The sequence below is a fragment of the Scylla paramamosain genome, chromosome 31 (assembly GCF_035594125.1).
Source record: "Scylla paramamosain isolate STU-SP2022 chromosome 31, ASM3559412v1, whole genome shotgun sequence".
Taxonomy (NCBI): Eukaryota; Metazoa; Arthropoda; class Malacostraca; order Decapoda; family Portunidae; genus Scylla; species Scylla paramamosain.
Window position 1 is genome coordinate 6770652 of NC_087181.1, and position 14677 is coordinate 6785328.

General features: G+C 38.6%; 1 protein-coding gene across 6 annotated transcripts in view; it reads left to right on the top strand.

The window, feature by feature from the left end:
- The window catches only part of LOC135116431 (SUMO-activating enzyme subunit 1-like), a 74061-nt gene that overhangs the window by 52431 nt on the left and 6953 nt on the right, over positions 1-14677 (top strand). For 5 of the 6 annotated variants that reach the window (XR_010276315.1, XM_064033884.1, XM_064033887.1 and 2 more), the window contains exon 5: positions 81-225. Coding sequence is in view for 5 of the 6 variants with exons in the window: in XM_064033884.1 (XP_063889954.1) it covers positions 81-225 (145 nt within the window). In the remaining variant the exon portion in view is untranslated. Of the gene's footprint in view, positions 1-80; positions 226-6216; positions 8919-14677 lie in introns of those variants that run through there. The other variant, XM_064033888.1, reaches the window with a different exon arrangement.

A 14677-nucleotide genomic window follows, 5' to 3' on the forward strand; every position in this document is an offset into this window, starting at 1 on the left:
AAATGTCTAAATATAACTTCAAGAATGGAGGCCTTTGTCATCACTGGTAATATAATACAAAGTGGGCTGAATCTTTTCAGTAATCATGGAATTCATCAGTTTACATGGAAGGAATCCAGATCGAAGCCATCAAGAAGAAGATGAAATGGAGCTTCTTACAATCAAAAATGCATTGTTAGAGAAGCTGAATGTCCCTGCAGAAAAAGTTAGCAACCAATTTGCTGGGTAAGTTTTTATATATGTTTTGTTATAATTTATTTTGAATAATTTCTTTCTCATCATGAATGTGTGTAAGATAGCATAGGAAGAGTCTGCTTTGTGAAGAAATAAAAACTAGAATCAACAGAATGTAAGAAAAAATCTAGGAAATGTATTGTTTCTCATCATTGATAGTGACAGATTTTATGTCTACCAATCAGCATGGTTCACTGGTTGGTAGTTCACTAGGGTAATTCATACCTTATTAAATTCTTGTAGTTTCTAATTCTTCCTCAGCCTTTCATTCTAGTCCTTATATGTAATGTCTTACTTGTTTAACTGAAATTTTTATTTGAAACCATCCATGAAAAGTGAGATATATGCAGGATAACAATGGAAGTTTCGGCAGGATACTTTATTTACATGGCACATAATCTGTTCAAGTGTTGATGATGACTGCATGTCATTGGGAGAATAAAAAAAGTGTTCAGAAAAGTCTTCCCTGATTTTTCATGGATTTATTTTACTTGCAGTTTTAATGATTCTCTCTCTCTCTCTCTCTCTCTCTCTCTCTCTCTCTCTCTCTCTCTCTCTCTCTCTCTCTCTCTCTCTCTCTCTCTCTCTCTCTCTCTCTCTCTCTCTCTCTCTCTCTCGGTGTATATATACTTAGTTCTTAGTTGTCATATATAGGAAAAGAATTATTCTCATATTGTCTTGTCTCCATATGAACTGTTGTATCGAGGGTTTTTGTTCTTTATGCCACCAACTTTATACTACCAACAATATACACTATCATCTAACTTTTTGTTTTTATCATGAATATTGCTCAAATAGACCATTTCCTCCTTCAGTCATTTCCATGCTTCTATGCTCCTATGGGGGAAACTAAACTTAGGTATTTCACTTCTGCATGTGGGTGCTTTTAATTTCCTTCCATGTCCTCTGGTTTCATTTTTTTGTCCTACACACATCTCTATCCCAGTTGCTCCATCTCACTTAGCACTCTCTACACTGCAATTAAGTCTCCTCTCTCCCTTCTCTTTTTCCAGGGTTGGGAGCTGCATTGTAACCAGTCTTTCCTAATAAGACTGATCTATCAGTTCTAGCACTATTTTTGTTGATGTTTTGCACTTTCCAACTTTTTTTTTTTCTAGTGAGGTGACAATGCTACTGTTGCACATTCAAGTCTGTAATGTATCATTGTCACAGTTATCTTTCTCATTATTTCCTCATCCAGGTACACAAAGGCCATTCATATATTTCCCAATAGATATCCAGAATTATCACCCCCAGGTCTCTTTTCTTTTATTACTATGCTTATTGTCTCACTTCCTATCCAATAATCACATGCAAATCTTGTGTTACTTTTGCCATCTCATTTACAGTTCCACTCCCTCACTATCTAGATCTCTCTGCCATGCTTCACAATTCTTAATTCTTCGCAGTTTCCTCAGCAACTTTGCCTCTTCTGTAGACAGGCTCACATATCTAATTGTTGCCCTCGACCAAGCCATTTATGTATATGGTGAACATAACTGATTCCAGAACTGACCCTTTTGGAATCCCACTCAACATTAGGCACCACTGTGATGTTGGATCTTTAATTACCATCCTCATCTCCCTTCTTCAGGAAATCTTCCATCTATCTCAGTAGGCCACTATTTACCCCACCTACATTTTTTATCTTCCAAATGAGTCTTGTGTGGCACCTTATTGTAATCCTTTCTCAGGTTCAGATAATGCAATCTGCCCAACTATCTGTCTCCTGCATTATGCCTGTCATTATTGAATAGTAACATACAAGATTTGTAATCCACAATTTTCCTCTTCTGAATCCAAATTGGCATTCAGGGTTTTTTTCTCATGAAACTCTATCCATCTGTTTTTCACTATTCTTTTGCATATCTTTGCAACCACATTTGTGAGTGAGGCAGGTCTGTAATTCAATCTTGTAGAACTATTCTTTCACTTAGGGAGGCACTCATAACGCAATATAGTTTCTCTGCAAGCTAGTTACTGCATTTATAACATCCATTCCAACACTCCATCTGGTCCTGATGCCTTCCTTACATCTAAATCCTTCATAATACTTTCAGTCTCATGTACAAGTCTCTTGAATTCAGTTATGACTATTTTCTTCTGTATGTGATAGTCTGGTGAACTCTTTTTCTTTCCTCTTTTAAGCCTCATGGAAGCCGTCACATGGAAACCGTCACTTCTGCCATTTATACCAATTCTTCACATGTGTATCCATCCACTTTCAAATTATCTTCATCCTCTTTTATTTTTTTAAATTGCTGTTTACATGCCTGTAGAATACCTTGGGTTGATGCTTGCACTTGTCAAACATCTTGTCATGTCTCCTTCCCTCTTTTTGAATATTCACATAATTTCTTGCTCACTTGTAACTATTCCACATGTTGATTCTCATTTATCTTCTCTATTTCTTTTATGCTTCCTCCTTGATACCTCTCATCTGTTGTTGTGTGTGTGTGTTGTGTTTAACTCACCTCAGTCCTGAGGGTTTTGGACTTGTGATCATCTGTTTTATTCTGGAGAGAGAGAGAGAGAGAGAGAGAGAGAGAGAGAGAGAGAGAGAGAGAGAGAGAGAGAGAGAGAGAGAGAGAGAGAGAGAGAGAGAGAGAGAGCAATATTCTCTCAAAAAAAAAAAAAAAAATAAAAAATAAATATATATATATATATATATATATATATATATATATATATATATATATATATATATATATATATATATATATATATATATATATATATATATATATATATATATATATATATATACACACACACACACACACACACACACACACACACAGATATAGTTAAATAATTAACAAATAAACTTTAATTCTGAGGTGTCTTCCCTTTTTCTTATTTCAGCATTTATTTATTTTTCTTATAAAATACATACACATATACATATATATACAGTGTGTGTGTGTATATATATATATATATATATATATATATATATATATATATATATATATATATATATATATATATATATATATATATATATATATATATATATATATATATATATATATATATATATATATATATAGTCATGATCTTAGAGATCATACCACTATATCTTGGAGTCTACCTCGCCCTGTAACCCAGCTAACAGGGCTGGTTCCCAAAATAGAAAGCCATGTTAAGCAAATGAAGGTGCTGGATAACAGTAGTAAACCTCAATCCTGTTAATAGTGTTACCTCAAAAGATGAGGGGCAAGTGAACTATCACACCCTTTGCCTCAGTTAAGGGGATCGACTGAATTGAAAATCCGAAAAATATCGAAAAATGAAAAATTCATCTCATGACATCCTTAGGCCTTGTACTTCACAATGCACACATGATAATTCATCATACATGTCTAGATACCATTTAAATACCCATTTAAATGGCCCATGCTCACTCTCTGTTGCTCAGTCAAGGTCATTGTAGGCAGGAGATGGATGCAGAAATTAATAAAAAATTAAAATTGAAATTATGATTAAATGATTAAATGATTATGATTAAATTAAATTAATAAAAAAAATAAAGTTTATGAGGAACAGTTTTCTTTATGGTACAGTATTAAAGTTTACTCTCACAGCCTAGCAAAGTGGGGGTGAGGAAGAACCTTAATGTGTGTTGTAGATGCTTAAAAAGAGAGAGAGAGAGAGAGAGAGAGAGAGAGAGAGAGAGAGAGAGAGAGAGAGAGAGAGAGAGAGAGTTTGTGATACTTTCTCTTTCATCAAATTCTGTACTTGCTTAGTGTTCACTCACTCCCTACTTTTTGCTCTCTTTCACCATAATGGAAGCCCTACCTTATCCAAGGAAAGAGGTAGTGGCAAAAGCACGCTGGATATTAGCTGAGAGCAGAGAACAATGTGAGGGTGTGCATGTAGCCTTGCGGCACGTCAGCTGTGCTCTGCCCTTCCCACCACCTCACCTCCCACTCCATATACAAGTTATGTTTCTGCCTCTGCTGCCCCAACTACTACTGCTATATCTGCTGCTGTACAATTACAGCCACTGCCTTCAACATCATTGTTTCCACCAGCAAGAGAATCTTAATGAAGAGATCAAAAATTTTTGAGAGCGATGAAGAAATCATTTACTGAAGATAATGTTTTAGTTTCATTGGAGCAGCTTCAGCCACTGGTGGACAACATGTGTTGTCCCAAAACAAAATGTTAAAAAATTCCAGGCTTGATACTCAACACCAGTCACTGGGCCACATGCATCAATGGGGCACACCCTCATTGTAACAATGAAGCGTGTAGTGTTCCATCCAAGAGATTCCAGATGCCAACAAAGGAAGTCATCTGTGAATCTAATGCTTGCAATTATGGTTCAAAATCATCTGCAACTCAAAGTAAATACATTATAATACTTGGTACTTTTAAAATTCCAGTATTATATAGCTATATATGGATGAAAAGCACATGAGCATCCCTTTAAACTTTAAAGCTCTGTATCTCAAAATTAACTTTAAAAGAACTTTTAATGGAAAATAACTTGGTCAATCACCTTATGCGCACTGTGAGTTATTTTTCATTTTCATTATTTATGTACCAAGCTGCACCAAATTTTTATGAGTTGTGAAGTTCTTTTAGATGAGTTATATATATAAGTTTCATTGAGTTTGGAGCAATAGTTTTCTTAAGATTGATGGTTTTCTAAGAAAATTGTGTGAATTATCTTTTTTTTGGTTTCAAGAAAAAAAAAAAAAAAAAAGTCCTTATCTGGATATTTCTCTTAAGCTAGAAAAAAAAACTTAACATTCAGTCAAAATCTGCCACATAATTTTTTAGATATTTTGATTCCCTTTCTAATGACACCAGAATCTTCAAAGTCGGACAATAAGTGGCAGAGAAATGTGAGTATGCCTCAATAGCACAATAAATTATTTTTGAGATACATGGCTTTAATGTTTAAAGGGACATGCACTTTTCATCTATGTATAGCTGTATAGTACTGTAAATTTTAGATGCCAGGTGTTATAATGTATTTGTTTTGAGTTGTAGATGATTTTGAGCCATAATTACAAGCATTAGATTTATAGAAGACTTGTTTTGTAGGCATCTGGAATCTCTGAGATGGAATATTGCACACCATTTTTATAATGAGGGTGTGCCACACTGATGCATGTGCTCTGCTCTCAGCTAATATCTGGCATGCTTTTGCCAGTACCTTGCTCCTTTGGGTAAGGTAGGACTTCCTCTTACCCATTGTGGTGAAGGAGAGCAAAAAGTGGGGAGTGAACCTTAAGTAGGTACAAAAGTTGATGAAACAGAGAGCATCACAAACTCCCTCCCTCTCTCTTAAGTGTGTACAACATGCATTGAGGCAGCGAGGCTCTTCCTTGCCCCACTCTGCCAGGTTGTAAGAGGAAACTTCCATACACCACCAGAAAGAAAACTGTCCCTCATAAACTTTATTTTTTTGGGGGGTGAATATTTTTCTACAACCATCTCCCGTCTATAATGAATGACTTTGAGTAACTGAGCGTGAGCAATGTTTAAATGGCATATAAACAAAGATGATGAATTGTCGTGTTTGTATTGTGAAGTACAAGGTCTGAGGATGTCATGAGATGATTTTTGCGTTTTTCAACATTTTTTTGATTTTCAATTCAGTGGGTCACCTGAAGGGGACTGACTGAGTTATTTTCTATTTTCATTATTTATGAACCAAATTGCACCATATTTTTGAGGCATAAAATTCTTTCAGATGAGTTATACAAAAAATTGAGGTATAGTTTTTTTTTTGCATATTTTGACAACATTTTTTCTTGGGTTTTCTTGAAAACTTGTCACAAGATACTTTGGTGGTTTTCTAAGAAAATTATATGGTAGAATTTTCATTTTTGGTTTCGTTAAGAAAAATTCCAAAATTTCCCTCTACCAGTTATTTCTCTTAAGCAAGAAAAAAATAAATAAATACTCAATCTAAATTCTGTCACATATTTTAAGGTATTTTAATTATCTTTTTAATGACACCAGAATCATCAAAACTGGACAATAAATGGCAGAGGAATGCACTTCAATAGTACAGTAAGTTAGTTTTGAGATGTGGGGCTTTAAAGATTAAAAGGATGCTCACACTCTTTTTATCCATATATATATCTATATAATACTGGAATTTTTTAGATGCCAAATATCATAATGAATTTTTTTTTGAGTTGTAGATGATTTTGAGCCATGATTGCAATTGCATTAGATTCACAGATGACTTGCTTTATTGGTATCTGGAATCTTTTTGATGGAACATTGCATGCTTCATTTTTGGAATGAGGGCATGCCACACTGATGTACATGGCCCATTGGTTGGGATGGTACGAATTTAGGATTGGAAACTTTGATACTGTGAAACTGTAGCTCAGAACTTTGTGATACTATCTGTAGGGTTAATGTATTAAATAAACAGAAGTACAATATTTACAAATATATTTACAAAAGAATTAAGAATAATCTTGAACCCACTCATTCATCTCCACTACAACATTCAGCACACCTGTCTAACAACTCTCAACATTGTCATGTTTCGTATGCCAACATCTCCGAGGGAGGTTTCAAGACACTTATTCTTCAATTTTTGACTACTGCTTTGGACCCTTCTATGGGACTGGCATCTCATTGGGCTTTTTTTTTTTTATTGGATTTTTGTTGCCCTTGGCCAGTGTCCCTCCTATATGAAAAAAAAAAGACTTTCATCTGCAAAATCACTCAACTCCCATTACACCTCGTTCATGCCTGATCTTACCTCATTCACTGCTCACAATCCACCTCTCATCAACACAAACACAACATGACATCCCAGTAACACATCACACACACTCAGACACACACCACCCTCACATTCTACATCTGCAACCATGTACCACTTCATGCACCCACACACCTCTCACCATCTAAGCTCTTGACTGCAGATGCTCCCCAATTTACAAACATTTGAGTTACGAACTTCCGCAGATGCGAACAAAAGGTCTGGTTCACTATTACTCCTGAGAAACCTATAGCATCATGATCAAGATCACACTGCCACTTCATGCTAAACATGCTAAACACGAGGACAAAATGCACACTGAAACAGTGCAATATACTGTGTAATATTACTGTGTAATATAAGTTACTGTGTGGCTATTGTGATGCAAGTGATAGGTGGGGTAGTTGGGAGTGATATGGATTGCTAAGTGATTGGGTATGGTATAGGCTGTTGTGCAGCTGATACAATGTGTGGCATGATGTGGCTTTGTCTCCATGGTGTGGCTGGGTGCTATTTGTAGTACAGTGTTGGGTGTGGTGGTGTTTCACGTGATGTGATCGAGTTTGATATGGTTTATTGTGTGGCCAATTGTGATGAGTGATGTGATGTAACTGTGTGGCTGAAACTAGCTCAGGAGAAATCCCATCACTTGTAATAGCAAGATCAAGATCAAGATGTGATGAAAGATAAAACATAATAAGTTTTTAACACAGAGTTGGAAAAAAGGACTTAGGAAGCAGTGTAATAGTGAAACAGAAGCAGTACAAGAATAACAAAAGCAAGTAGATGACCTAAGAAGCTTTATGAAGCAAAACAGGTCACAAAGAGAAGTAGACTGCCATACCACACTAAATATGTGGACAAAGCACACATTCACAAAGTGCTAGGCTGTGTGGCTAACATATATAATAATTTTTCAGTTATTTCAATACCCTTATTTCATGATCCTTGAGTTTAGCACTATGGCTTTGGAAGAAAGCAAGTGCTAAACTGTACTGTACATCCAAAATATTTTGCAAAATAATGAATTACAAAGCTGTCTGAAAACAACGACTTACAAAGCTGCCTGGAACCTAACTTATTTGTAACTCATGAAGTACCTGTATTTCTGTAGTTCAGACAGTGCTGGTTCACTGTGAAATCACTCACACCATACTGCTCTCCTCTAAGCACAACACAAACTCCGGCACTTTAATTTGATCTCAGTCCATACAACATAAATCCACCACTCCCACACAGGTCAGGTCAGAGTTTCTAGTAAATGGATGCATCTGTGTTTAGTGAGTCTGAGTACAAAATGAGTCAATTCAAAGGAGAATGATTAAAAAGATACAGGGGATGAGGGATATTCCTTGTGAAACGAGACTGAAGCTAATAAATTTACATTCTTTAGATAGATATAGGTTAAGAGGGGGACCTGATAGAAGTCTTTAAGTGGTGTATGGGTTATAATGAGGATGTAAGGAAAATTCTCATGATCAGTAATGAGGATAGAACAAGAAATAATTGGTTCAAGCTTAAAAAATTTAGGTTCAAGAAAGAGGAAGGAATTGGTTCTCAAATAGATAGGTTGATGAATGGAATGAACTCAGTAATCAGGTTGTTAGTGCTGTCATTAGGGATCTTTAAAAATAGACTAGACAAATTTATGGATGGGGATGATAGGTGGAAATAGTGGTATGTTTCATAGAGACTGCCACATGTAGGCCTGATGGTTCTTCTAGATTCCCTTATTTTTTAAGAGTACCATGCTTGATCCTGGCAAGGCCAGTGTTGCCTTGGCCTGCTCTTTCAATCAGCAAGCACCCATAATTCTTGTCATGTCAGAAAAACCATCTTATATAGTCACATATAGTAGAGAGAGAGAGAGAGAGAGAGAGAGAGAGAGAGAGAGAGAGAGAGAGAGAGAGAGAGAGAGAGAGAGAGAGAGAGAGAGAGAGAGAGAGAGAGAGAGAGAGAGAGAGAGAACCATAAACAAATATAACTGCACAAGTAGAAGAACTACATCACCATACAATACAAGTCTCCTTCACATTGGTGCCTCAGCTTTCCTTCTCCTAGAGGCTGAGTGGTTTGCAATGTTGCAGGTGCTACATTTAGTGTGTTTTCTCAGTTGCTATCACTATTTTCAGACCAATTTTCTTAATTCTTTTATTCTTTCTGCTTCTCCATTAATGTTGTACTTTATCAATTATCAATTGTCTACATTTTCTTTAAATTGTTATTTTTATTTTTTAAATCTTTATTCAGATTATCTGATCTGAGTTGGCTATTATTTGCTCATGATACAGCTCTGGTGGCTGAGTCAGAGAGGAAGTTGAAAAGACTAGTTGATGAGTTTGGGCAGAAGCTGAAAGGGGATGTTGTTAAAGTAGTGAAATGCTCAAGAGAGAGATAGGTGGTGGAAGGATGGATGTAAGATTAAGTGTAGAACAGATTGAAAAGGCAGATTGTTTCAAGTAATTGGGAGCAACAGTTACAGTGGACAGAAGAGTAGAGACAGAGGTGAAGTGTAGGATGAAAGAAACAGGAAAAGTACTTGGTGGTCCTTAAACATAGAACACTGAGTATGAGTGTAAAGAGGGTTATATGAGGGAATAATGGTGCCCATTGTACTGTATGGTGCTGAAACATGGAACATAGGAGTAGCAAAGAAGAAACACTCAAATGAAGTGGAAACAAAGTGTTTGAGGAGTATGTGTGGGTTAACATGAAGGAATATAATAAAAATGAGGAGCTAAGAAAGGAACCGGTGTTTTCAGAGAGACAAACAGATCAATATGTGTAAAAATGGTTTAGACATGTGGAGAGAATAGAAGACAGAAAACTGGTAAAGAGAATAATGAAGTCAGATGTAGATGGTGAAAGGTTAAAGAGGAAGGCCATGCGTGGAGTGGATGAAGTGTGTGAAGAGACCACTGAATGAAAGGAATAACTGCAACAAGCAAGAGTGATTGTGCATGATAGAGGTGAACGTAAAACAACATTTTTTTTTTTTTTTTTTTTTTAATGTAGGAAGGACACTGGCCAAGGGCAACAAAAATCTAATAAACAAAAATGCCCACTGAAATGCCAGTCCCATAAAAGGGTCAAAGCAGTGGTCAAAAATTGGTGGATAAGTATCTTGAAACCTCCCTCTTGAAGGAATTCAAGTCATAGGAAGGTGGAAATACAGAAGCAGGCAGGGAGTTCCAGAGTTTACCAGAGAAAGGGATGAATGATTGAGAATACTGGTTAACTCTTGCGTTAGAGAGGTGGACAGAATAGGGGTGAGAGAAAGAAGAAAGTCTTGTGCAGCGAGGCCGCGGAAGGAGGGGAGGCATGCAGTTAGCAAGATCAGAAGAGCAGTTAGCATGAAAATAGCGGTAGAAGACAGCTAGATATGCAACATTGTGGCGGTGAGAGAGAGGCTGAAGACAGTCAGTTAGAGGAGGAGTTGATGAGACGAAAAGCTTTTGTTTCCACCTTGTCTAGAAGAGCAATATGAGTGGAACACCCCCAGACATGTGAAGCATACTCCATACATGGATGGATAAGGCCCTTGTACAGTTAGCAGCTGGGGGGGTGAGAAAAACTGGCGGAGACGTCTCAGAACACCTAACTTCATAGAAGCTGTTTTAGCTAGAGATGAGATGTGAAGTTTCCAGTTCAAATTATAAGTAAAGGACAGACCGAGGATGTTCAGTGTAGAAGAGGGGGACAGTTGAGTGTCATTGAAGAAGAGGGGATAGTTGTCTGGAAGGTTGTGTCGAGTTGATAGATGGAGGAATTGAGTTTTGAGGCATTGAACAATACCAAGTTTGCTCTGCTCCAATCAGAAATTTTAGAAAGGTAAGAAGTCAGGCATTCTGTGGCTTCCCTGCGTGATATGTTTACCTCCTGAAGGATTGGACGTCTATGAAAAGACGTGGAAAAGTGCAGGGTGGTATCATCAGCGTAGGAGTGGATAGGACAAGAAGTTTGGTTTAGATCATTAATGAATAATAAGAAGAGAGTGGGTGACAGGACAGAACCCTGAGGAACACCACTGTTAATAGATTTAGGAGAAGAACAGTGACCGTCTACCACAGCAGCAATAGAACGGTCAGAAAGGAAACTTGAGATGAAGCTACAGAGAGAAGGATAGAAACCGTAGGAGAGTAGTTTGGAAATCAAAGCTTTGTGCCAGACTCTATCAAAAGCTTTTGATATGTCCAAGGCAACAGCAAAAGTTTCACCAAAATCTCTAAAAGAGTATGACCAAGACTCAGTAAGGAAAGCCAGAAGATCACCAGTAGAGCGGCCTTGACGGAACCCATACTGGCGATCAGATAGAAGGTTGTGAAGTGATAGATGTTTAAGAATCTTCCTGTTGAGGATAGATTCAAAAACTTTAGATAGGCAGGAAATTAAAGCAATAGGACGGTAGTTTGAGGGATTAGAACGGTCACCCTTTTTAGGAACAGGTTGAATGTAGGCAAACTTCCCAGCAAGAAGGAAAGGTAGATGTTGACAGACAGAGCTGAAAGAGTTTGACTAGGCAGGGTGCAATCACAGAGGCACAGTTTCGGAGAACAATAGGAGGGACTCCATCAGGTCCATAAGCCTTCCGAGGGTTTAGGCCAGCGAGGGCATGGAAAACATCATTTTAATAGGTGGCATGAAGTAGTCAGAGGGTGGAGGAGAGGGAGGAACAAGCCCAGAATTGTCCAAGGTAGAGTTTTTAACAAAGGTTTGAGCAAAGAGTTCAGCTTTAGAAATAGATGTGATAGCAGTGGTGCCATCTGGTTGAAGTAGAGGAGGGAAAGAAGAAGAAGCAAAGTTATTGGAGATAATTTTGGCTAGATGCCAGAAATCAGGAGGGGAGTTAGATCTTGAAAGGTTTTGACATTTTCTGTTAACGAAGGAGTTTTTGGCTAGTTGGAGAACAGACTTGGCATGGTTCCGGGCAGAAATATAAAGTGCATGAGATTCTGGTGATGGAAGGCTTAAGTACCTTTTGTGGGCCACCTCTCTATCATGTATAGCACGAGAACAAGCTGTGTTAAACCAAGGTTTAGAAGGTTTAGAACGAGAAAAAGAGTGAGGAATGTATGCCTCCATGCCAGACACTATCACCTCTGTTATTCGCTCAGCACACAAAGATGGGTTTCTGACACGGAAGCAGTAGTCATTCCAAGGAAAATCAGCAAAATACCTCCTCAGGTCCCCCCAACTAGCAGAGGCAAAACGCCAGAGGCACCTTCGCTTAGGGGGATCCTGAGGAGGGATTGGAGTGATAGGACAAGATAAAGATATCAGATTGTGATCGGAGGAGCCCAACGGAGAAGAAAGGGTGACAGCATAAGCAGAAGGATTAGAGGTCAGGAAAAGGTCAAGAATGTTGGGCGTATCTCCAAGATGGTCAGGAATACGAGTAGGGTGTTGCACCAATTGCTCTAGGTCATGGAGGATAGCAAAGTTGTAGGCTAGTTCACCAGGATGGTCAGTGAAGGGAGAAGAAAGTCAAAGCTGGTGGTGAACATTGAAATCTCCAAGAATGGAGATCTCTGCAAAAGGGAAGAGGGTCAGAATGTGCTCCACTTTGGAAGTTAAGTAGTCAAAGAATTTCTTATAGTCAGAGGAGTTAGGAGAGAGGTATACAGCACAGATAAATTTAGTATGAGAGTGACTCTGTAGTCCTAGCCAGATTGTGGAAAACACGGAAGATTCAAGAGCTTGGGCACGAGAGCAGGTTAAGTCATTGCGCACATAAACGCAGCATCCAGCTTTGGATCGAAAATGAGGATAGAGAAAGTAGGAGGGAACAGAAAAGGGGCTACTGTCAGTTGCCTCAGACACCTGAGTTTCAGTGAGGAAAAGAAGATGAGGTTTAGAAGAGGAGAGGTGGTGTTCTACAGATTGAAAATTAGATCTTAGACTGTGAATGTTGCAGAAGTTAATTAAGAAAAAGTTGAGGGGGGTGTCAAGACACTTAGGGTCGTCGACAGAAAGGCAGTCCGACCTGGGGACATTTATGGTCCCCTCCCCAGATGGGGACTCCGAGGCTGGTGTAGGAGTCGCCATGATGATTTTAAAATTTTTGAGTGAAGGGTGTGTGTGTTATTAGGTGCTTGTAGTTTTGTGTGGAGGAAGAGAGTTGTCTTTAGAGGGCAGGCTGTGACTGCCCCCTTGTGTTGTGAGACACAAAGGGAAACGTTCAGTGAGGTCACAGCTGGGTTTAATAAGTTCACAGCACCCCCTGAACAGTGCTTTAAACCTCACTGGGAGTAATTATTGTTTCAGCAGGTGTCTACTGCCTCCTCCTCTGGTGAGTGCATGAAAATGACACAGACTTGTAAATCCCCAGGAGAGGATGTGGGTACACTTGGCAGGGCCCATTGGCATGTGAACCCAATTAGGATGCAGGCACTCAATAGGAAGTACCTTGCATCTGCTGTGGTCTCAGGATTTGAGTAGGTATAGGGTAGGAAATAGTCTCATCATCTCATCATGAATGTGAAGGGGTAAACCAGTGTATGCAGTCAGGCCTTGCAGTGGATGAATGTGGCCAGCTGTGTAGTGCATAATCCCCTGGAGTAGTACTTATAAAAGTCATAATGCTAAGAATCATTCATAAACCTTCAAAATGGCAGATATTTTTCATAAACAGTATAAATCTGCCATAAGCACTGAAATTTTCATAAGTTTGCTGCACAACTAAAATTGGTCTGGAGGTGTCATAAGTCATAGCCCTTAAAGAGTGGGTGTCGCCTGGGCTCAAACTGCGAGTGTTGACAATAATCAGCAATTCATTTTCTTAATTAGCATACAGTCAAATTAAATTAGTTTGTCCTGAAGTATAGTAGGCATATCTTTTTCTTTCAAATAATACCCACCCAAGCTCCCTTGACTAAGTACTGGTCAGGGTTTGCATTGTGCTAGATTTGAGATGATGTTTGCTGACTTCCACCACTTCTGACTTTTGATATGATGTCTGCTAGACATCCCACTTCCAGTCAATTTCATCCACAAAACAGGGCTCTTTGACCTCAACACTCATCCAGGACATCAGGAAGGTCTTGAATATAAGTGAAATAGATAGATAACTAGAGAAGACAGTCACAAGCATCATCATGGGTAAAGACACAGATACCATACTGAGTGACTGCAGTGATGGTGAGGAATGTGAGATTGCTAGTGATAGCAGTGCTACTGTTGCTTCTCTAGAATCTATTTGTAAGGGGAGGGGGGAAAGATCCTCTAATAAAGAAGGTCAGTTCTATGGGAAGGATCAGTGAAGGAGGGTTGCATCAGATTCACCACCTCCAAGTATCAGTGGTGCAAATCCAGCACAAAGCACTACACCCCTCTTCCCCTCCTGTTCTCCTAGCTGTTTCATCCTCTTCTGAATCACCATCATGCCCAAAACCCTCTATACCACAAAGGGGGAAGATTGTGAAGGAGAGAAAGCATGCATCACATGGTCATGGGAAGGAAAAATTATGTTGTATCACATCTGCCTTATCACTGGCACTCGGCCTCTCCACCATCATCACCACAGACCCCACTTCTGTGACCACCACTACCATTATGTCTATTACCACCACTACCACAGTTTCCACATCATGCATCATGAAGAAACAGTCAAGAGGAATTACCAAGTGGAAAAGCAAGGAAGCATGTAAGGAAGATAACAGGCTATGCTACTGCTGCCTCTGCCTGAAACAGTGTTTACAG